The 24,842-nt window shown below is 40.3% G+C and overlaps 1 protein-coding gene across 5 annotated transcripts in view; it reads left to right on the forward strand.

Moving 5' to 3' along the window:
- Positions 1-24,842, forward strand: part of WDFY3 (WD repeat and FYVE domain containing 3) — a 132,098-nt gene that overhangs the window by 48,014 nt on the left and 59,242 nt on the right. For 4 of the 5 annotated variants that reach the window (XM_053404180.1, XM_053404176.1, XM_053404178.1 and 1 more), the window contains exons 12-24: positions 586-1,043; positions 2,797-2,880; positions 6,374-6,551; positions 7,553-7,767; positions 9,113-9,225; positions 10,905-11,136; positions 12,311-12,411; positions 14,630-14,848; positions 15,471-15,652; positions 18,426-18,657; positions 19,388-19,548; positions 21,498-21,609; positions 23,534-23,724. In XM_053404180.1, the coding sequence (XP_053260155.1) occupies positions 586-1,043; positions 2,797-2,880; positions 6,374-6,551; positions 7,553-7,767; positions 9,113-9,225; positions 10,905-11,136; positions 12,311-12,411; positions 14,630-14,848; positions 15,471-15,652; positions 18,426-18,657; positions 19,388-19,548; positions 21,498-21,609; positions 23,534-23,724 (2,478 nt within the window). The remainder of the gene's footprint in view (positions 1-585; positions 1,044-2,796; positions 2,881-6,373; positions 6,552-7,552; positions 7,768-9,112; positions 9,226-10,904; positions 11,137-12,310; positions 12,412-14,629; positions 14,849-15,470; positions 15,653-18,425; positions 18,658-19,387; positions 19,549-21,497; positions 21,610-23,533; positions 23,725-24,842) is intronic. The other variant, XM_053404181.1, reaches the window with a different exon arrangement.

Consider the following 24,842-nt stretch of genomic DNA (forward strand, 5'->3'; position numbering starts at 1 on the left):
TATAATTCACATTTATGAACCTTCGAGAATTCACTTAGCCAACATCTTTTTTTGCTTAAGTGATTCCGCAATTAAGATTCTGACAGTCAGCAGAACTGACTTGCAGCCATTTTCCACCGTTGTTGCAGTTCTGGACAGCTTTCATATTTCATTTTCTTTCAGTCCACAACTTGGGATGGTTCACAGAACTGCAACTGTTTTACTTTTTCACAATTGTTATTAAAATTAAAAGCTTCCTTCAGCCTGGTTTTTGCATTCATTGTAGAGGTTGTGTGTGTGTGTGTGTGTGTGTGTGTGTGTGAGAGAGAGAGAGAGAGAGAGAGAGAGAGAGAGAGAGAGAGAGAGAGAGAATTTGTATTTCTGTTGAATCTTGAAGCTGATTCAACAATACAAGTTCATCACTCGAAAAAGCTGTTTGTATTGATGAGGCAAGGCTGACTTTTACTCACTGTTTGGGGAAATTTAAAAACTTCTCTGTGTGCATACGCTTCAAATTAATCTCGGAAGCCTTTGTCACTGCAGTGTTTAGAACAATTGACCTCCATGACATCCTGTTTGTTCTGTCTTGTTTAAATATCCGTGTAGGCCCTGCTGTCCGTGCTGAAAGAGAGTCATCGCACGAGAACGGTTTTCAGAAAAGTTGGTGGATTTGTGTATGTCACATCTTTACTTGTTGCCATGGAAAGATCCTTGTGTTCTCCACCTAAGAATGGCTGGGAGAAAGTGAACCAGAACCAAGTGTTTGAGCTGCTCCACACTGTGCTCTGTACCTTGACTGCAGCAATGCGCTATGAGCCAGCCAACTCACACTTCTTCAGAACGGAGATCCAGTACGAAAAGTTGGCCGATGCTGTGAGGTTACTTGGCTGCTTCTCAGACTCCAGGAAAATAAGCCCTTTTAATATCTTCCCCTCAAACACTCAGCCCTTTCAAAGACTGTTGGAAGATGACCTCATAGCCATGGATTCGGTGTCACCCACGTTAAGGCATTGCAGCAAACTCTTTATTTACCTCTACAAAGTAGCAACAGACTCTTTCGACAGGTATGATTGGCGAGGTTTTGGGTGGAGTCAGAAACACAGTTATGTCTGGGAATCGCATCACTCATTTCTATCTGACGTTCCCTAAGGGGGTTGTACACTATTATTTTCTTCTGAGATTGAGAATTGGCAACCATTTTTAAGTTCCTGTCTTGTAGACAATGATTTATTGCTGGTGCATCCCTACTTTGAGGTTGTGCATGATTCATAGAAGTGGTTGGGGTAGAACAGAAGGTCTGACTTTTGGCAATAATGACTGTTAACTACCTGTCCTCTTTGCAAGCAAAAGTAGATAGGGCTGCTGTACTTCCATTAGTTTAGAGAAGAGAGGATTTTGGCAAGTTGAGCAGAAGTTGCTTCTGCCAAAATTCTGTCTCCTCTGCAACTCTCAGAGGCAACAGGCGTTCTATCAACTTTGGTATTGTAAAGTAATCTGTATAGTTACCTAACCATTTTAAAAAAGAAAGCACCATTCCCTGGCCTTAAACTTTGGATAGCTGTTTTGTTGGAACAGTTTCCCCTTTGTTTGTTAGTAAGTTTTGTGACTCCTAAGAAAAGTTGTAGGTTTATTTTAAGGTATTTTGTTTAAGGGCAGTAGTTGGTTCTTCATTCTGTTGTATAAAACAAATCAAAACAGAGCCCATTTTAATACAGACTCAAATAAAAAATTGGACTTTTTTTAAAAAATGTACGATTTTAAATGATACTTTGAATTCAATGAATTTTAAAAGAGTTAATACCTTATTTGTATCTTAAAATATTCAGTAGCATTGGGTCTCTAGGATTGTTGCTTTTCATATATAGTGGCTAGTACTAGGGTCATAAAATCAGTACATTTAAAGTTAACACTCCATAACATAGACCCATTTCCTTTTGCTGAGCTTGTTTACTACTTCTGTCTTGGAAAATAATAGGTTAGGCTGGTAACTTCCTGAGCCTTGATGCTTCTTGTGTAGTATGTAACACTGATAGCTCTGTTGCTTTTGACGGAGAGGGGCACAGGCATGGAACATCCTTCACCCATTATTCCTTATTTTATTTAATTGCAAACACATTTTGTGACTTCAAAACTTCATGCAGTTTTGAAATTCAGCCTTAAAATTAGCTGTACTCTGGGTTTCTCTTTGTTAAATATTGCCAATTGATTTTAATGTTTTTATCGAGTATTACTGGCATGATCTTTAATTGCTCAGTAAAACAGTAATTTCAGATTTCTAGTGGATAGAATTGGGGGGCACTCTATCTGATACTGGTTAATACTGGAATTTAAGAAATCTGGGTTAGCTTTGTTGTTACATAAGTATTTCTAATCCATTTTGTCTTTCCCATTCCTCATTATATGTCTTCTCTTCATCCCCTTTGTTCTTAAAACTCATTAATTTTTGCAGACTTGCTTGGGATATTATATTAGTCCTGATGAAATTTTAATCATATCTGGTTATCAGTATGTATTCAAACTTGGTTTTCTGTTATCAGTCCCTGATCTGCATCAGTTCGTTTCAAGATACTAGGCTGTTTAGAAGCAGATAACTCGAAATATAAACAAACAAATGAAAAGGAAAATCTATTCCTTTAAAAAAAACAAACCTATCTGTTTTGTATGTCTTAGTTTTTACTTCATGTGCTCTTCGTCCTTTGCTCTGGCTAATTCTGCAGTATGTATTTCTACTGGTGAAACTGTAAAACTAACAAAGCTTCTAGCCTCTTGTTCTCTTTTCTAACCTCTCTATCCCCTCCACGTTTGTTTTGTCTGTAGTCGTGCTGAACAGATCCCTCCTTGCCTGACAAATGAGACTTCTCTCCCCTCTCCTTGGGGCACACCAGCTTTGTCGAGGAAAAGGTACTGATCCTTTTAAAGAGAAGTTGCGCTTTCTACCGCCTTCACACCTGTGTTCTCTGTGTTTTGTTAACTTCCTCAGAGTGAGGTCTGTTACTGTGCTTCTCTGTTCTTCCAAGAATTGTCAATTGGCTGGCAAGTTAGTAAATTCACATGTAATGAAGCCCCATTTTGAAATATTTGGGAAAATAGTTGGTGCAGAATAAAGGAAATCAAGGAAGTCAAGGTTCACAACATTTTGAGTGAATTGGTTGCCCTGAGACAGCACACAGGGCGGTTTTTAAGGCATGGTCTTTGTGCTGTAGAATGGACTATACCAGTTTGTGGTGGTAGAATGGACTATACCAGTTTGAACTTCAGCCTAGGGCATCAAAATGTTGAATTCTGTGAATTCTGTGCTAATAACGAAATTTGCTGTAAGTAGAAAACTAAGCACAGTGGGGAGCAGCTAGGGCCGGAACTTTTTTCTTGATGTGCTAGGGTGTTTTCTTTTTGGGTACTTCTAAGGAGCATTTGATGTGGTGGAGCATTCAAAAACTTTCAGTATATTTTTGAGTCACTGATTTTAAAATTGTATACTGCCTCGAGTTTCCTTTTTAAATAGCAGCAAAAAGCAGTTAGGTATAATTTTTTTCTTAATGGTTGATCTAAGCTACAGAGTCAACCAGTGCACAGGGAGTTCTATGCTGATTTTAAAGTCCTTTGTAAACCTGGCATTTCCCAGGATATAATTTCCCTTTTGCTCTCTCGATCTTTTACTACACTCTTGACACACTGTTCCTTCCTGCTTCCTTAGTCCTTGAATGAATTCCCCTCATTGTGTTCTTTTTTTGATTACCTTATTATATAATGCATTTGTAGTATAATCCTAACTTGGAAGTTCTGCTGACTGGAAGGGGCTTCTGGGAAATCCTGAACCCTCGCTTCCTATGTTGACTGGCGTGGGCCTGCCAGGTTTTGGAAGTGGTATAATTCATTCCCCCTTCCGTAGGATTACTCTGACTTTCAATCAATTGAAGCAAACATTTAGCTTCTAGATTCTTCTTATTTTCTTTGTGTTGAGAGTAGTTTAAAACATGCTTGAATGTCTTCAGAAAGTGTTAACAATTTCTGCTGTTGTGCTTTTTTTCTGCTACATTGTTTGTGTTTAGTGTGTGTTACTGTATAGGGGCTCAATCTGCTTTGTAATAATTCCCTTGGATGATATTACAATATATCCCATCAACAATATGTTTTTGTAGACTTGAACGTTTCAGCAATACAGTTCATCATATGTCTTGCATGCTTTACTTCAGATTTCTGCATTGCAGGGGGTTGCACTAGATGGCCCTTCTATGATTCTGTGATGGTTGTGAAACTTTGTGGCATGGGTTTTCCCATTGGCTTGGAAACAAAGAACTATGAATGAAAGGAAGGCATGTGATGGCATATTTCCATACTTGTGAAAGACATGTTTTAATGCAGCACCATACTTTATTGGCAATGATTCAGGCTGTAGCATATAAATAATATTGGGCATATGGAAAGGTCTTTTCTGTGCAGTGTTTTGAGCAACATCTTGAACAAACGGAACTTTTCCGAACTTTCCATAGAATCCTTTCCATGGATTTGATATCTCACCCTTTGCAGATAAACCATTTCCCGTCTCCTCACAGTGGTTAACCGGTTGGGAGAGGGCTGTGTTGTTGGGCCTCATCCCTCTTCCTGTGCGTGAACTTTTCTTTCCCTTCCTGATTTGAAATTGGATAGGATTCAGCATGCTTTGTGCTGATGGGGGATGTGAGACTGCTTCATGGTTACACTAAGTGGTGGAAGGGAGAGGAAATTCACATGGTAGATGGTGGGAGTGAGCGAGTGTTTGATTCCACAGCATTCTTCCGTTCTGGTCACGCTTAGTAGATCAGGAATGTTACTTATGTGCTGAACATATGAATGGACTGTAGGATTTTCCATTCCTTGCTCACATGGTCGTCGCCCGAGCCAGGCTTGACTTGTTATTTGCCGGTAAGATCATCCTCGCCTAAGATATTACATAAAGATTTATAGACAGCTGGAGTAAACATTAAAAAAAATTGCAGGCATGTATCTAATAGATCATGGGGAAATATTTCAAATGAAATAAGAGGTTATTAAAAATCTCTTCCTGGGGAGCTGCATGGGTTTGTGTTTGGAAACAGATTATATATTGGAATATATACCGTATATTAATCTGTTTGGAAACAGATTATATATACTGTTCCTTGGGGGTGGGGTGGTTGTTGTTGTTTTTCTTCATTCATGTTACTGTGGTATTTATTAATTCTAATAAATTATCGATGACTACTGCAAAACAAAACATTACCAGCAATATTTAAAAGCACAGTTGGAGAGGTAGAGAGCTGAGGCAACAAAATCATCCGTGAAGAATCTTTAGTTAAGATTTGTATGAAACCGTTGCAGAATCCTCTTGGGGTCTTTAAAAACTCTTCTTTCAGTGCACAAAGCTCTTATCCATTGGTAATTACAGTTGCCAAGTGTTCTGAGTCCTTTTTGGCTGGGCTGGCTTCTGCTGTTTAGTCAGAACGCCCCCCCCCCTTAGGAAAGACATTTTCTTGTTCTTGTGATCCACAAAAGTAACAACTAAAAAAAATGTATGTGTGCTGCACACCCTGTGCTTGTATTAAGCCCCTTTGGTTATTACCAGAGTATCATTATCTGCTGTGCTTTGCAATTCCATTCAAAGTGCTGTGTGCTGATTTGTCATTCTCCCCAAGACTGAGCAAACGTCACAGTCTTGATGACAGAGAAAGGGTGTGCAAGTAACCCTGCCAAGAGCTGTTCATGCTCGAATGAGAAGTGGTGTGTGGAGAGATGATGTAGGAGGGGACAAGTATGCGCTAAATCCTTTTACAAGTGGTCGATTCCAGAGCAACTTTTGAGGAGGCAGTGTTATGGGGCTTTACTGAGAGATTATTTTAAAGCAGTCTTGAGCTAACTAGTTATGAAGAAAGACACACATCTCCTGTAATTAGAAAGACATAAGGGGACTCTTTAACAGATGCAAGTTTATGTTTCAATCCAGATTGGTCACTTGACCCGATGTTTTCTTGGAAATTTCACCTCCTTAGGCCTAAACCAATTTTGATGCATGAGAAGTTACCAGTTAAGTTTACAGTTCATCTGGGCTGCAAAATATCTCAGAGTCATGTGGCTGAAAAACCTAATTTGTTGTTCTTCTTGTTTGCTATCTGGTTTTTGCCATAATGCCTGCAGGCTTTATCTCTATATCCACAAATGCTACTGGTGTAATTTTCCATTAAGCTGGTATTCTAGGAAGAGCCAGCAAGCAACATCTATGCATGTGCCACATCTGAAAAGAAGATACCACCTGGAGCACATATTATGGAAAGTGAATACTAGAAAAGCCTTGGCATATTTAATCCAAATGCTGTATTTTGAGAAAAGCTTAATGTTGCATATGTGTTAAAGCCCTATTATTTTCCCTCCTTATCTTTAGGCACGCATATCATTCTACTTCAACACCTCCAGTATTTCCTCCCAAAAACCCTACTGATTTGAAACTGCACAAAGGAACTGTGTCTCTGCAGAGTTCAGATGCTGTCATCATCCATCCTGGAGCTATGCTTTCCATGTTGGACCTCTTAGTCTCTGTTGGGTCAAATACACAGCCAGAAGTGAGAACCTTTTCAAATATACTGCTTACCCTATAGGGTTAAGTTAAGAAAGCTTATAAAGGAATACATTGGGGGAGTTTAAGATCTGTTTTAACCTAATTAATTGCTTTATCTTAAAGTTAACTCTTGAGCTTTACTAGGAAGCAGTGAATTTGACTCGTTAGACACTGTACAGTTATTGGCTTGAATACAAAAGAACAGCACAACCAACTAGTTCCATCTGATCAAAGAAGCTCTGGATTTTTCATCTTGTAGAACAGTAGCTCCCTGTGCTACATAGCAGACAAAGCACTTTTGAAATGGGAAGCTAGGGTGTTTCCAAAGTTTATGGCATGACATGAGGACCTGCTGGGCACTTTGAAATATTTGAGAGTTCCTAAAGAAGCTAATTGGATTCCAGCCGTTACCTACAAAATACATGCCAACTTGAGAACTCTGCCTTATGAGATTTAAAGGTGCTCATCGTTTGTATTTCAAAAAGCCAGATAGCTGTATTTCAAAAAGCCAGAATCAGTAGTAGCAGAAACCTGACTTTTCTAACAAAATTGTTTGTTTGTTTAAAAAATATAACAAGCATCTACACTAAGCATAGGTTCCACAGGACATGAGTAAAGTATAGGACAGAATGCTTTTGTCAGCTGATAGTATGAAAATATGTGAGTTGGACATTATTTCCATTTATAAAACACTACCATAGGTGTTCTTGTTCTTGGCAAATTTGATCAGTAAAATGTCAAATAAAAATGATCTGACTTTAGCAACCAGAATCCCAAAGGCTATTTTAAGTGCTCTTAAGAGTTTGTGGTTGTCCTGAGGTTGTTGGGTTTTTTAACCTTTTCTTTCTTTGAGCAGCAGACCACTGTGCAATATCCTAAATTTTACACACACACACACACACACACACACACATGCTGGAAATGGCGAGTGACACAGTTTTCTTGAGTGTTTTCTTACAGATTGGTTTTGTCCTTGTTTCATTTGTGCTTGTGCATAATTTGCAGCATGCCCTAGATCTTCAGCTAGCAGTGGCCAACATCTTGCAGTCTCTAGTGCACACCGAAAGAAATCAGCAAGTCATGTGTGAAGCTGGACTCCATGCACGACTTCTGCAGAGATGCAGTGCAGCTCTTGCTGATGAGGACCACTCTTTGCACCCCCCACTTCAGAGGATGTTTGAAAGGTTGGCCTCTCAGGCGTTGGAACCAATGGTGCTGAGGTAAGTAGAAGAGGGGGTTTAATTCAAGTTCTCATAATTTGATTTGATTATTTGATTTCTAGACTGCTTAATATTAAAAATATACGGTATATCTCTAAGCGGTATACAAAAAACCGAAGCAACAACAGGCACCTTAAACAAGAAATTACAAAAATACACAGCTGCGTATAAAAATGTTACATTAATACAAAGTTACTAATAGAGACAAATCAATATCCATTCATTTTCCTTTGACACACACCCCACTCAACCTCCAGGTTCTCTCCCAGAGTCCAAACAAGCTCTCAGCTTGCCCACAAAAGTCTCACAATTAAAATAGTTCCTGGAAACAGCAGACAGCAGGTATTTTGAGTGTCCTAGGGGGTCCAGAGGATGGGACCCCTCACTGCTCTTTCTTCACCCTCTGTCCTCTCCGCCTGCTGCTGCTGCTGCCGTTTGATCATGGACATTACTGTATTTTATTGAATTGACATGGAGGTTGGGCTTAGGATTATTTAAAGAGAGAGAAGAATGAATCTGGTATTAAACTTCCTGTTTAAGTACATTCTCTGTTGCTCTTTATCATAGCTCCGAGACAGTGAGAGAGTTATTTTGCACGGTGCAAAACATATTTAAACAGGTCAGCATTCAAAACTGCTTCAAACATGACATGGGAACAATCTCCACTTTTTAAAAAAAGTATTATACACTGTCACTTTCACAAACACTTGTTTTGCTTTAAGCACCTTGATAATGAAGTTGGTGATTTGTGAACAGGAGAAGCTTCATGAACTGAAGCAGCTGTCGTGTTTTACTGTTCTATCCTTTAGGGTGATGGAGAGCGGGGGAAGCTGAAAGAAGCACTACAAAGTTGAACTATGATGCACTGAAAACTATTTTAATATTTCAGTGGCCCATATATGGGAATATGTTCATAAATGTTAGGTAAACTGATCTGTGGTGTGTATGCAGCCTTAATTTGTCTAAATTGATAGCATTTGAAATCAAGCACTTGAGGGCGATGTGTCTGTATCTTCATCTGTTTCTGCACCTGTATCTACTTCCTAATACAAAAAACCCCACATAATTATGGCAAGAGGATTTTGGCTCCTTTGAGACATAATGCCTAAGACCACATGGACATTGGTGAAGTAGGTGTGGATTTCTACAGTTCTGTTTTATATTTAAATAAAATTTAGGGTTCTTTTGGTCTGTATTTTGCTTTGTTTACTTTCTAAATAGTTTTTGATTAAGCACATTTTAATGTATGTACATGTTTGAGTGGCAGCTGTTGCACTTAATCAAATAAAAGGGAATGCAAATGACTTTGAAGCCTTTCTTATTTTCCCTCTCCATTTTTCTCTAGGGAATTTTTACGTTTGGGAAATCCTCTGAATTGTGGAGCCTGGGATAAGAAGCTGTTGAAACGATACAGAGTGCATAAACCAAGCTCGCTCAGTTATGAGCCGGAGTTGAGAAGTAAGTGTTTTTATGTTTGAAATAGTTTTGAGGCACTCATTAGTAGCTGCCAGACTGAAACCTGGCCATGCTTCAACAATGTTTCAGAGAGCTAACAAGTGAGATTTAATTAATGCTTTTAGGTAATAACAAGGAGTGAGGATTTCCCTTGTAGAGCCTAACGATGGTTAATAGTTGGCAGCAATTCTGACCCTAGATGTGGCCAGCTAGGACACTGGATCTGAAACAAGTGTTAGAATGATGTTGGATTAAAAGTTATGTGGTTTTTAGCTATAATGCTATAAGGAGTATGAAAAAATGGACTATTAATAAGCAAAAATCTAATGTTACATTATTTTAAGATTAAAGATTTGGATAAGCAAAGAGGGGAAGGATTTGCTGAACTGACAAATTAAACTGGAATACAAAAAGGGAGGTTAGAGGAGGTCCGGGAATTAAGTAAATGAAAGAATGTAATGGAAAGATGGAACTGTTTTTTATTTGTATTTTTCTTTTTTCTTTTTTCATTTTGTAAAACTTTAATAAATATTTTATTTAAAAAAATGAAACAAGTGTACAGCGCTGCTTTTAAGATAGCTTTTTCTTTCCAGATTAAAGGTCTGGTACTGTATACACAGGTGCATGGTGGTTTCGAAACTTGGCTTTTCTCGCAAGGAAAAAGCTTTTCACCATGGATATAAAGGTGTAAATTTGAGCAAATGTCTCTTCTCTGCCAGTTAGATGAATCAATCACTATTTTGTGGATGTATGCAAAGCTCAGGCTGTGTGAGGCAACTGCCTTACTGTTACGGAATGATGGACTCATTGCTAGATACACTGGTTCTTAAGGAGAAAGAGGGGTGATGCTTTCGGTTCTGTCACCCACGACAGTGATGAAGAGGAGCAAACCATGCTAATGGGGGGGTTGGGGGGTTGGGGCTGAGCTGTAAGGATCTTCTCCTCCAGCTGTTCCTGATCTCTTAACAAAGGTTAAAGTGCAGGCTGCACTACACCTGTGCCAGCCTGCTGTCTTGAACTGCTAAGGTACAGTTATTACAACTTGCCTTTTAATGCTTTTCTGTTTCCATTTACTGCAAAGTAGGATAGTTATTATTTCGTATGGGTACACCTCTGGCCTCAAATAGCGAATGGTATATACTCCTGGGTGCTCCCAAATTTCCATTGGTTTTACTGATATTACAGCAATTAAGACCTACTTTTTTTAATTGCAAAGAAGAAAGGAAGGATTTTATTTTCTTTGGTCACAGCCCAGTTAATCTGGTATAGCAGAACTCAAGACTGCTTCACTATGTTGAGCTCATTAGGACTTGGTTGATTTAATTTTAAATACTTCCATTTATGTAGGCTACATTGTAGTTAATTAACCCGTGTTTAGAAAACCTTGCATTTGTGTAGATAAAGCTTCTGTTACAGAAGTTTCACAAGCAGTTAATTTTGACGCACATTGTTTGCAACCACCTGGAGTTCATTGGTAGCTGCACCATGTAAACTGCTAGTCGTGTGAATCAACAGTGGGTTGAATGGCAAACATATTTTGGGACTTTGCAGTAAAAGACAAAATGTACTTTTGTCCCTTTTATTGTATTTGGGTTCTCTTACTGACAATACTAATCTCATGTGGATCTTCTATTATTATTATTTATTTTAAAAAGTATTTCGTTTTTTAACTTCTGCTATAGATAGCATGATTACATCAATGGAAGGCCTGGGTACCGACTGTGTGTTCAGTTTACATGAAGATAACCACTACAGGATAAGCAAGAGCCTTTTAAAACCAGCAGAAGGAAGCACAGTACCCCTGACGAGGGTGAAATGTTTGGTTTCCATGACAACCCCACATGATATTAGACTTCATGGCTCAGCAGTTACTCCTGCATTTATTGAATTTGACACGTCTCTTGAAGGGTTTGGGTAAGGTCTCGTAAAGGCTCTTTTCTTACTCTTTTCTTGTTTCAAAATAATGTTTGCAGTTCCTAATTAACTTCTTTGCTTTTCAAAACCATTAGTTGTGCCATGGAAGACTGCCTCTGATATAATAATGCACCTAATTCAGATGATGAGTTCTTTGAGTATAGATGAGCCCACAAAGCAAATGTGGGTTATGTAGGTTAGATGTTTTGTGTGTGTTTAAAAAACCCTTTCTTAGCAAAGAAGTGGCACCGACATCCAGTTCTCAAAAAAAAAAATCCCTTCGTTCCCTAGAAAATTTTTGTCAGAGGAAGTGGAATGGAATCAGGCTTGGAGAAATAAAATTAATAATTAAAGTAGCAGCTTTGGAAAGGCAGTTCAGTGATCATGGAATAATCTCAGCATATTTGATTACTGTAGATTAAATATACACCTTAGCTTTCTTGAGCAACTTGTCTATTTTACTCAGTTTTTTTATTCTTCTAATCTGTAAAGAGGCTTAATCTGCAAAGTTGATATCTTAAAAGTATGCATTAATATTAAACTCTGTAATTCACTTATTTAAGTATTTATACAAGGAATTATCTTCATAAAATGAATTCTCGTTCATGCTCTTGAGAAAAGGAGCCATGCTCCTAATGCTGGCTTGATCATTAAGGGATCAAGAGTGTGTTGCGCAATCTGTATTTTCCCTCTTTTACACACCCCTTTGGTTAAAAGAGAGGGACGCAGGTGGCGCTGTAAGTTAAACCACAGAGCCTAGGACTTGCCGATCAGAAGGTTGGCGGTTCAAATCCCCGGTTCAAAACTCCCGTTGCTCGGTCCCTGCTCCTGCCAACCTAGCAGTTTGAAAGCACGTCAAAGTGCAAGTAGATAAATAGGTACTGCTCTGACGGGAAGGTAAACGGCGTTTCCGTGTGCTGCTGTGGTTCGCCAGAAGCGGCTTAGTCATGCTGGCCACATGACCCGGAAGCTGTATGCCGGCTCCCTCGGCCAATAAAGTGAGATGAGTGCCGCAACCCCAGAGTCGGTCACGACTGGACCTAATGGTCAGGGGTTCCTTTACCTTTACCTTGCTTAAAAGACTCTCTCTGTTTCCTGCCATGGACTAAGTGATAACACCTGATGGATATTGACTGGAAAAACTGTTCCTAACTCATTGATCTTTATTTAACAGCTGTCTGTTCTTACCAAGTTTGGCCCCTCATAATGCACCTACCAACAATGTGGTCACAACTGGGCTTATTGATGGCACTGTGGTCAGTGGAATTGGAACCGGTAAGTCCCTTTGCCATAGCCATATGGGATGGATTTGGTGCGTCTGTCATCTTCTGACTCAGTTTACTTTTAATTTATGTAAATAAATCCTCTTGAATGCACTAGGAATCCACAAAATTGCAACAGGGAAAAAAGCTATGTTTATTGTAATGGAGCTCCATCAGACTACTGCAAAATGTTTCCTGCAGCCAAAATTGTGGAGGACTTTTGGATATAATGAAAAGTAATGCTAAGCATAGGCACAGAAAAAAATAACCCAGTGGCAGAAGAGCCACTTTGTTCTTACATGGAGCTGGTTGCCAGGGACGATTAACCTTTTACACCCCAGGGTTGTTTTGGTGTTCAGCAGTGGACATGGCTGTTATATGCACACACTCCCTTGCCACACTGGTAGCACACATACTTGCTACAACTGTACATAGAGCTCTGTCTACCAAGGCAGGATGAGCACTCTTGCAAAACCACTCCCATCCTAATTCATCCCCCCACCCCTTTGTGGGTGCCTTTTTACATTTTGCAGAAGGTTCCGTGAGAGTAAAATACAAGATTTCCAGCCCCTTCAACCCTGTCACTGAGCCAGCAGAGGAATTTTATTTCCTGATCATAGCACAGAGCATCACCAATGCCAAGATGGAGAAGTAAGGCTGTGGGGGCTGGTTTTATTAATTAATTAATTATACCCCGCCCATCTGGCTGAGTTTCCCCAGCCATTCTGGGCGGCTCCCATGTGGCATGCTGGCTGCATCCAGCTCAACCTGTGGGTTAGCTGCCTTTGCATTAAGCCATAGTTAAAAATAAGCTAGCGCAAATGAGCAGCATGCTCAACTGTACCTGTTATTCCCCTGCCTTCCCCCAACTAGGTAGAAAGAATCCAGAGTTGTGCATTTATCCGATTATTAGAGCTGAGCTGAACTGGGGTCACGAGCTGCATGAACATTTTCTTGCTCCTCACAAAGCAGCCCCCCTTGTGGAAGATTGGTGGGGGAGACTTGAAACAGTATGTAGAAGGAGGGAAAGCATCCTTGCTATAACTAAGATGATGCTCCCTGTTTTGCCACACCATAACAAAGGAAGTGCAAAAGCAGATCACAGCAAGACGTGGTGTTAGCTAGATGCAGATCTGAATACCACGGCAAGGGAAGTGAAAGGGAGTACATTTCTCAGTTTCCAAGGCAACCGGGCAACTGTATTCTTTGAATTCTTGTAGGGAATATGTCTTCATATTGCCAAAACCATAAAGCAACTTGTCCTGCCCTGACATATTGTGCTAGGGGAACAGGCAGTGTAGGAGACATGCACGTGCCCCTCCCCAGCAGGGGAACATGCCACTTCATTTGTCTTCATTGGCATTGCTTCATAACCAAAACTGATTGGCTACATAGCATGATATCGTCTCACTCACAGTCTGATCCCTGGTTGGCTGTGATCTGAGACAGTGAGAGAGAGCTGGAATATTGTCTTGTGGGGTTGGGGGGACTTTATGTTGTAAAATCTGAAAACATAAAGAAAAGAAAGGGAAAACAGATTAGCCACCCCTGTTCTATAGCATTCTTGCTGTGAGCATGTAGAAAAGGTTTAATAAAATGTGACCTTTTGTTTTAATTGATTTATACTACTGTAGAAAGAGAAGGGATGCAGGTGGCGCTGTGGTCTAAACCACAGAGCCTAGAGCTTGCCGATCGGAAGGTCGGCGGTTCGAATCCCCGCGACTGGGTGAGCTCCCATTGTTCCATCCCAGCTGCTGCCAACCTAGCAGTTCGAAAGCACGTCAAAGTGCAAGTAGATAAATAGGTACCGCTCTGGTGGGAAGGTAAACGGTGTTTCCGTGCGCTGCTCTGGTTCACCAGAAGCGGCTTAGTCATGCTGGCCACATGACCCGGAAGCTGTCTGCGGACAAATGCCGGCTCCCTCGGCCTATAGAGCAAGATGAGTGCCACAACCTCAGAGTCGTCCGTGACTGGACCTAACCACCTTTTCAGAATTCTCACTTCACTCCTACACAAACAGCTACAAATTTGGTGAAACTGTATTCAAAGTTTTTGAAGAACTGTAATCTTTAGGCTTTTTCTACTGTGATTTCATACTTGACCCAATTCGGTTTTGCTCCTCCTAGTGCTTGAAGGCAGGAATGTGGTCATCCCACAGGGTTAATTTTATTGTCTGTTCTTCTTGTGTTCATTTGCCTTCACATCTAGCTTTCCCCTCCTTCTTCTTACAGGAGAGAGACTTTTCCCACCCCCATCTGGATTGACCTATTCAAGTTGGTTTTGCATAGAACATTTTAGTACAGCTCCAAATCATCACCCAGTCAGGTTACTTACAGTTGTAAGACGGGCAAACAGCTCTGAGCAGCACTATATATGCCTTGCCATTGTCCTTTCTGCAAAAGACCGGTCACTGATTGTTTCAACTAAAGAGGAACTACTTCAGAACTATGGTAAGAAGCACACTGTGCAGTATATATTCCTCACCATTCTGTGTTATTGTGACAGTAAGGCATAAAGCCCATGCTCCCCCCCCCCAACCAGAATGGAGTGATGAGCTTGGGCAGTCCTTTCCCTGTTTATGTGCCCAGTTTCAGCATTAGATTTCCTGATTTATTAAACCACTTTTCCCCCTGTGACATCTGAACTGGGAAACATGTGATTTCGGGGTTTTCTTCAAACCAGGATTGCAGTTTTTCCTCCCTTCCAGCAACAGTTACTTTAGGAAAAGTTTTAACTGCCGCATTTCTGAATGCAAATAACTTGCCCAAATCATAACATTCTTAATATTAAAAAAAGGGCAGAGAGTGGATAGGTCTGAATGTACAGTACTAAATCTTAATTTAGTTGGCACTGAATCGAATGCTTTATTGATGCACTAAAAATAAAAATTGTGCTACATAACATTTTTACTCTTGTTACTTGCCACTCCTCACCTTGAGGCTATAGCACTGTGCTGGATGTCTGGCTGCTTTTGATGAAGACTGCAAGTGATGCAGAATACGACAACTGTTCAATTAATGTATATATTTATATGGCAATAGGAGCTGCCATTTAATTTTCTTTTGTCCTCAGTTGATGACTTCAGTGAAGAATCTTCCTGCTATGAGATCCTCCCTTGTTGCACTCGTTTTCGTTGCGGCGACCATATAGTGGAAGGCCAGTGGCATCATATGGTTCTGGTTATGAGCAAAGGCATGCTGAAAAACAGCACCGCAGCACTCTACATTGATGGGCAGCTGATAAATACTGTGAAGGTAAGTTGAATACAATGACATTCTGATTCTGACTTGAGATAATGTATGCGAAGGACTACAAGCACTCTGAAGCGTTACTACCTTTGCATGTTTTGTGTTTGAGGTTTGAGTGCAACCTGGAGTGGTTGCCTTGAGTTGCTGATGGTGTTGGCTTGGAACTCATGGTTCAGCTGTTAAAGTGAAGTGGGTGTTTTCTTCTGGACCAGATTGTGCATTGTGGGTGCGTGTGAGATCAGTGTTAATCAGTTATCAGAGCTCAAAGCACAGTTTTTGCTGCCATGATCAGAACCTTATTTCCAGGTATTCTGTAACCGTGGGGTCCATACTACTGTTTTTTTCAAATCTTCTTTTAAAGGCCTAGTGTTATCTTGCTTCCCTTGGGGGAATTTCTTCCGGATGACTAGCCTTGAATAGCATACAGAATAGCTGGTTAGCAGAGGGAGTAGTCTGTCTCTCTCAATCACAAACGCAGTGAACCATCCAACGCCACAAACCCAATTCTGTACCTGAGACAAAAAGCTATTAAGAAAACAGCACAGGAGAAGCTTATGGGAAAATAAATGATTACTTAGCAGTATATAGTCCCCTCTGCATTATTTAAATCAGTGATGTCAAAAGTCAGGTTCGATGGATGATACAGCATCTCTGATCTTTCAGCCGGAAGCTTTCAGCAGTTTGCAGAAGCCTATCATTGTAGCAGCCGTCCCAGTCTGTGTGACATTAGCCACAACCAGTTCTGTGTGACGTTCTTTTGCAGAACTAATATGTCACTCAAGCCCAGAAATGTGCTGCTGAGCTATCTATCATGTTTCCTTAAAATTGACTATTGGATCCCTCCTCTTTAAAGTGGGCTAGGTATTGTTGCGATTAATTCAGCTGACTGAAACAAATGAGAGGTTTCCCAGCCCTTCTTTCAGCTAGTTAATAGGACAGCATTCTCACACCTTTCCTGCTAAAAGCTTATCAGAACATTTCCATTTGCAGAGTGATTAGGCTTCAGTTCTATATTCGTATCTTCTTCCTATAACAGTTGGCGTCATAAATAGATGGCTGGTATATAGATACTTCCAGTAACAATAGTTTACCTTTTTGCTATTTCATTATGTATCTCAAATTTACCTTCTCGTATTCAATGTAACACGGTATTATTGAAAGAAGCATGAAAGTTTCCTTTCTGGTGATAAAACTCTTTAATGCCAATCAACAAGCAAAATAGGATGAATCAAGTGAAGTGGCATTTTGGTTGCTGAAATGAAGCAGAGTGTGCATTTCCAGTAGAAGATTAACCTTTTGTAATTTTAATAATAATAATATTACTATTAGCACATCTGGCTAGGTTTCCATTTTAGGTGCATTTTCGGTTTATCTCTGTTACATGTGATTTATGGAACCTTTCCCTTGAGTTTCATGTTTTGCTGCTTCTCAGTTGCCTTCACCTCTCTCTTTTTCTTCCCTGTGGGAGAAACTTGTGCAAAAAATGGCCGAGAAAGTCTCAAGGCTAGCCCCAGATGTTGCTTATTTTTCTTCTCTAGTCAAGAGTAATGGAGGAGGAGGAGGAGGTTGAAAGTTGATTAATCCTCCTTGTGGATTTTTGGGTTATGGATTCTTGGGCAGGGAGGTACCACACAAGTACATAGAGCAGCAGCAAATCACCACCACCACCCTATCCAGAGACAAAGAGGAGACCACCACCTGTTCTCTGTCCCTCCTTGAGTGAGCGACTGCTTCTGCACCTTTCCTGCCAAGGAACCCTAGTGTGTTCTGAAGTAGGCAATCCTTCACTTTGGTGATGTGAGACTTGTTTCATTTGCTACTGCTTTTGTTCCTGCTAGCACTAGCCAGCCATCACTAGCAGAGAAGGATGGAGTCAGGTTGGAGAAGATATGAAAGGATGACTTTAATTGGAGGCAGGGAAAAGCAGGGAGTGTGAAGGAATTATATGATTTTGGGTTTTGTGTTGGTTGTGTTTTGAAGGAGATCAATTCCAACGTTTTAAGTGTTTGGAAAGGACATTGTTTTATGCCTTGGATTAAGGGTTAGAGGGGTTATGTGCCTGGTCCTACCTTTGTGAGAGGGGAGATGAGGGATTGATTTATTTGAACCATTTGTTTATATCAGTACATGTATGTGATTTGGAGAATATTCAGATTGGATGGATTTGGAAAAGAATTTATCTTTTTATTTTATGTTTGCGCATCTGTGTGTGTTTTTAAACACAAATATCACATGTGTTCTTACCGCCAGAGGTGTTCTTATCTCTCTTGTCAGAGAGGAATTTCCTTGTTGAAATATTTCATTGAATGGATGGTGCATTTATAAATGAAACAACCTTTTCACTAAAGATGCAGTTGTGCTGTGCACTCCTGTGCATGCTTACTCAGATGTTAGCTGTTCAGTGAAGCTTATCTCCGGTAAGTGTGCATAGGATTGCAGCATTAAATTATTAACATGTGTTGCTAAATTTTCAAGGTTGTTTTTCTCATTTTTCGTTCCTTTTTTCTGATACTGTAAAAACCAATCTTTCTTCCTTGAAAGTATGCCTGGAAAGACAGTTTCATGCTGAAATACTTTATATACATATGCAAATATATGCAAATTTAACCAGATTAAATTCCCTCTGGAGGGAATATTCAAAATGTTTGCCATCAGCACATGTGGTCAAATCATAGTCAGCTTGTGTAGCCTCTTATGTTATGGATTTCCAGTAATGTTTAGATGAATTTATGTATGCTAAAAAAAAATTTTCTGATCAGCATTGGTATTTATTTCACAGCTTCATTATATTCACAGTAGTCCTGGTGGTTCAAGTTGTGCTAATCCACCAGTAGTCAGCACTGTTTACACCTACATAGGCTCGCCACCTGCTCAACGCCAGCTCTCATCCCTTGTTTGGCGTCTGGGGCCAACCCATTTCTTAGAAGAGGTCTTGCCTCCATCAAGTGTTAGCACGATTTATGAACTAGGACCAAACTATGTTGGAAGCTTTCAAGCTGTATATATGCCATGTAAGTAAAAGTTATCCTAGTGTGTTGTTTTTTTGTTTGTTTGCTTCTCTTTTGATTTTGGTTGGAGTAGGATTAATTTATTCACATATGCGGAAAGCATATATAATATCACTCTGAGAAGCAAGCATGTTCATTATCCAAAGCTGTACTATCACAAAAAACTCTTCCTCAAAACTATTGTAACTTGGCAGTGGCAAAGAAACAAAAGGGGACAAGACCTCACAGGTGCACAAAAACAATTTAGCTACTTCGCGATAATCTTAGTGCAATCTTAAAATGAGATATAATACTTTAAACTGATAATTTATTAATTTGGCTCAAGATAGTAAAATCCTGGAGTTTAGCTAGTAGAAATTGGTCCCCCCCACAATATAGTTTATTTGAACCACATTTTCCACTGAATTAATTAACATTGTTCTTTAGCATTTACACATTGCACTTTGCACACTAGCTTACATGCCTTTACAAGAGAGTTAGACAAATTCATGGTGAATAGGCCTCTATAGTAATGATGACTATACATGCCATCCAGTTTCAGGGGCCATTATTGCTTGAGTACCAGTTGCTGGGGAACTGCAACAAGGAGATGGCTGTTGAATTCCTGCCACTGTTTGTGCCCTTACCAGGTCTGGGTGGTCACTGGGAGACAAAACACTGGGCAAGGCAGGGCATTGTCTTATCCACTACGCTGCATTAGCTCATAGTGAAACGTGTTTCTCTCATTCTGAAGGCAAGGATTCAAAACCAGAAGGAGTCAGCCCATCTCCAGTATCGTTGGTCCCAGAAGAGAAAGTTTCTTTTGGCCTCTATGCACTCTCTGTTTCGTCACTGACAGTGGCAAGGATCAGAAAAGTTTATAACAAACTGGACAGTAAGGCCATAGCCAAGCAGGTAAGCTGAAACACTCAGGTTGAAGAAGACTTTACCATCTGGCTTGTTTTATGATTTTAACTCGAGAAGTGCCATGTTATGTAATTGTGGATGTCACACACATTAACAGAGAGCATGCACCAGCACTGTTAATACTGGAAGCTATGCATGTGTGCTGGGGCTGCTGAATTGAGACTAAGGCGTTAACCTTTTATTTGTGTATTTTATTTATCAAAATATTTATATATGGCTAAGTCTTTTTTTGGGACACAGGTGGCACTGTGGGTTAAACCACAGAGCCTAGGACTTGCCGATCAGAAGGTCGGCAGTTCGAATCCCCACGACGGGGTGAGCTCCCATTGCTCAGTCCCTGCTCCTGCCAACATAGCAGTTTGAAAGCACGTCAAAGTGCAAGTAGATAAATAGGTACCGCTCCGGCGGGAAGGTAAACGGCGTTTCCGTGCGCTGCTCTGGTTTGCCAGAAGCGGCTTAGTCATGCTGGCCACATGACCCGGAAGCTGTACGCCGGCTCCCTCGGCCAATAAAGCGAGATGAGCGCCGCAACCCCAGAGTCGGTCACGACTGGACCTAATGGTCAGGGGTCCCTTTACCTTTACTGATTTCTTTTTTAAAATAAAAAAATCAAAGAGGTTTGCAGCAATATTACATAAAACCATACAGTAAAAGCCATATAAAAAGTTTAAATCAAACATCAATTAACTGTTGTGGAAATATGTGTTCTTAAGTGCCTGCAGATGTCTGGCGGAAGAGAAAAGTTTGCAGCAAGCATTTAAAGCTGAAACAGAGAAAACAGTTGGAACTAATTTCCTTTGTTGTTAATAGCTTGTGTGTAGATACCTTTATTTTAATTTATTAAACAAAATTCATATACTCCTTGATTGTAATAAAACCTCTTTACAAAAAATATATAAAATATTAGTAAAAACAGTTAATAACATTGATTTTCTTTTGAATGGTTTTGGATAGTAAAACACATTAGGTGTCTGGATAGGCTTGCCTAAAGAAAATGTTTTAAGCCGGCACCAGAAAGAGCCCGATGTCAGTAGTAATAATAATTATCTTTACTGATAATTTTATTATAGTAATTAATGATAATATAGCATGATCATTTAGTAGCTAGTAAAGTGTGTTCTTATGACCTCTTTTATACAATATTGCTGAGTAGGAAAGCTATTAGTTTTTTTGTAGACATATTTGGGTATTTCTAGCACTAATTTCATCTCCCTCTCTTGGGTCTACCACTGCTAAAGTGTGATATGAAAAAATCATGTAAGTGCAAAGTGGGAGATGACCATGGGAAATTGGGCTTTGTAAAATCAGTTGTTTGTTTGTTTTCATTTTGATTTCCCTATAGGTTTATCTTCTGTTTTTACTTGTAAATTTTAGAGAGACATACTCTGACAGAACTGGAGAACATTGGGTTTAATGAAATTCAGGACCCACTATATGCTTAGCATTTTTACAGAAGCCACCACTGGTCTCCTTTTATGATGCCTCTATCTCTATGGACCCACAAAGAGTTGGCTCAAGTCTGTAAATTGAAAGCAAATTAAACAATGTCTGCTAATCTGTTCTTTAAAACTTCCAAGAGAAATACTTCCACTGCCCCTTTAGGCTACCTCACCGCTCAGCCTGCATTCATTCTTGAATTAAAATTCAAGTGTTCAGAATGTACCTAACCTTAGCTTTGGGGGGAGGGGGCGCTAAGCATTATTCTGCTACTTCATGAAAGTGTATTAAACACTTTGTGTCACTGAAGAAACCCTCTAAATGATCTAAATGTATCTGAAGAAGTGTGCATGCACACGAAAGCTCATACCAAGAACTAACTTAGTTGGTCTTTAAGGTGCTACTGGAAAGAAAAAAAAATTTTTTTTGTCTTGACTATAGCAGACCAACATGGCTACCTATCTGTATCTAAATGATCAGTTTTCCTTGTTTTGATTTAGTTGGCTGTTTCATCTCATGAGAATGCCACTCCAGTGAAGCTGCTTCACAATTCAGGAGGACATCTGAATGGACCTGCACGTACCATTGGTGCAGCTCTGATAGGATATCTGGGTGAGATGAGTGCAGTTCTTTCACTTTTTTAGTTCCAGTGTTTAGTTGCAATATAGAGTTTAAGGTGCTTTTTACACACTGACCGTGGTACTAAAGGCTCAGATCCGAGCTTGGGAGTCCTCTAAACGCAGGTGCTTCTTTTCCCCCTAAGTAGAGGAACACCCAGCACATGGGATGGGGAATCCTGATCTCTGCCCCAATATCACAAAGTCTAGGCATTGACTCATGCTCTTTGGCTTTGCCTTGTGGTGTTGGCACCGTCTGCACGATAAAAGAATAACTGAACATGATTGGCAGCATCCTGCTGTCCCTTGGAATACATATCTGGAATCTTGCCATGCTTATTTCTTCCTCGTTTACCCAGCAGTCTGCTCCTAGGAAATTCTCACAAGGTTTCTATCAATTCCTGGCCTCTAGGCATCTGCTTTGTAGTCCCTCCTCATATATTTGTAATCTCTGAAAATTATTATGTCCATGATTTTTATTTTATTTTGATGGCCCATGCTTCCAAATCTATGATTCTTAAAATAGCCAAAGTTTGTGGTCTTCGCTTTTGTGGAGTTTGGATAAAACGTATGCGCCTTCTTATTGCTTGCTTGGCTGACTAGTCATATGCGAGATGGTCCCTATTAGTGCCTTGGGCACTTTTAAAAATGAAAAGGCAGGATAAAAATCTGCTTCAGCAAATGAGCATTAGTGGTGGAAATGGATGGTTTTTACTTTAGGCTCGTGCATGCTTTGCCATGGAGGAATGTTATGAGAGCAGGAAGGATTACGGCTCAGTGACAGAGCTTTGCATTTATAATGAAATAAATTTATGAAAACAAAATATGCGTGCAAGGTTCTAGTTTCAGTCCCCAGCATCTTCAGGTGTGGATCGGAAAAGAGATCTGCCTGAAATCCTGGAGAACTGCTGTTGGTCAGTATAAACAATAGTGAGTTAGATGGGCTGTTTAGGGGAGAGATTTGATGCAAGGGATGGATGACACTGGCTTGACCAGAAATCAACGCTGAAAAAATCTCAGTAGCTTTATGTTTCTTCAAGTAGTTTAAGTTGCACACTTGAGCACCCCATTTTCCTCATCCACCTACCAAGAAAAACAAACAAACCCTTACCTTGGATAGATATGGCGAACTGGCAGCAGGGAGTGGAGTAAGTAGCCAACGGCAAGGGTATGGGTTGTGGCCAAAGTCCACAGAGCTCACTCGACTCTCTTGCTGCCCTGCAAGTTGCCAGTGGTGGAGGAGAGGTACAAGCAGTAGTGGACAGGGTGATAGCGCTGAATCACTGCAGCATCCTGGGATGGAGAGAAGGAATGCAATGGTGGTGAGGCTGGTGTGGTGCAGCCACCATGGCAGAAGCATTGGGTTGCAATCTACCTTGCACCAACCTTGCCACCACTGCACCCCTCCCCTGCTCCATCCTGGTATTCTGCAGCGATTTATCTGAGTGGGGCATCCCCACTATGCCATCCTCTGCTGGGCGCACCACCAGTTTGAGGACAGGCAAGCTTGAAGGATGCTTGTGCCTGCCTTGAGTTGTAGCTGTACTAATTAGGCCAGCATTGTTAGCACATGTTTGAGCACCCCATATAATTGAGTAATTGCCCCATCTCTAATTTCAGTTATACTCCGTTGTCTTATTTGCATGTAATTGCTCAGCAAATGGATTGTGAGTCTCCTTTGAAAGCAAAATGCGCTAGAAGTCATGTTAATTTTATATAGTTTACGTTTACTACAAATGAGCTAATTTCCCCTCTGCTCATTAAGGGCTTTTGTTTGGTCTTGTTTGTTTCTGTTTCTGATGTTGGGAAATGGGAAATGCATTCACTGTTTTTGAATCACAGTAGAAGTTTTTGGTTGTACAGCAATCCATGAAACGCACTAATGCCAATTGGTTTATTTTTTGCCACCTTCTGCTCAGGAGTAAGAACGTTTGTCCCAAAGCCTGTTGCCACTACGTTACAGTACATTGGTGGAGCAGCTGCTATTCTGGGTCTGGTAGCCATGGCTTCGGATGTCGAGGGGCTATATGCTGCTGTGAAGGCCCTTGTGTGTGTGGTAAAGAGCAACCCTCTGGCTAGCAAAGAAATGGAAAGAATCAAAGGTTATCAGGTGTGTGCGATTTGAATTCTTACATGATTTTGCACTTCAAGCATTGATGCATCAACACATTTCATTACTACCTTGCCTTTGAAGTCAATTGCATTATTTAGCTCTCTTTCCTTGTGTACTGGAAAGGCTTTCAGTCAGTGACAGCTCTGCGGTTAAAGTGAAGCACCATCAGAATATGGTCATCGTGTCAGATCTGTGACATCTGCTAGCTCAGCAGAGACTCTTATCTGCTGCCAAATCAGAGGAAGAACACGCAGGAGCCTGAAGAGAAATACATGAGGAGGAGCTTCTATTGTTGTTACCGTAATCAAGGGCAGTGCACCATCTGTGTCAGTTGAAGGGCATTTGAAGCCAGCAGTGAGGTTGATTTATCTGTCTATTTGAAAACATAGTAATTTGTTCGGACAAATGGATGGAGCTTCTCCTACGAGTTGGGAATGACTTTCCATCAAAGGAGATGAGACCCTTGTTCTAATTTCATCACGTCCAAGATGACTTCCCTTACCTTCAATGTGCCTTACGATTTAGAAGGGGCCGTTTTGTGTATGAGGCCCATCTATCACTTAGCCCCTGAACTGAATTTGCCAATAGGAGTCCTGTTTAATCAGTACCGCATTGAATGAACTAGATAATCATCACTGTGTGGCTTCTTTATTAGCCATTCTGCCTGCATTTGATTTGCTTTCAATAGGCACCAAATATTATTGTCTTCTGGAAACTAGTCACGGCCTAGACAAGTTATGTTCCATACCGAGGTAGGAACACTTACACTGGGCAGTAAAACGTGCTTTAGAAATTGCTTCCTTCTAAGCACATTTTTTAAAAATCAAAGAAAAGGTTTTGGAATTCAAAGGTAATGGATTCAGAAATGGCTGATAACTTGTATTTCAAAATGCAGCTGTCTGTCCTTTGCAGGACTCCTGTTATATCCATCTGGATAATCAAATATTAAATTACAAAAGGCTGCAACTGCTACCCCCAATTTTTTTGCCCACCATGATGACTTTCTTTTGTTTCCTTTTGACAAGTAGTTCTGTGTAGGACTAGTCACTAGCAACCCCATCCCTGAGAATAGCCTCTTCATTTCAGAACGCCTGCTGTTTTGTCGGTTAATGTCA

Source organism: Podarcis raffonei, chromosome 9 (assembly GCF_027172205.1).
Source record: "Podarcis raffonei isolate rPodRaf1 chromosome 9, rPodRaf1.pri, whole genome shotgun sequence".
In the NCBI taxonomy this organism is placed as follows: Eukaryota; Metazoa; Chordata; class Lepidosauria; order Squamata; family Lacertidae; genus Podarcis; species Podarcis raffonei.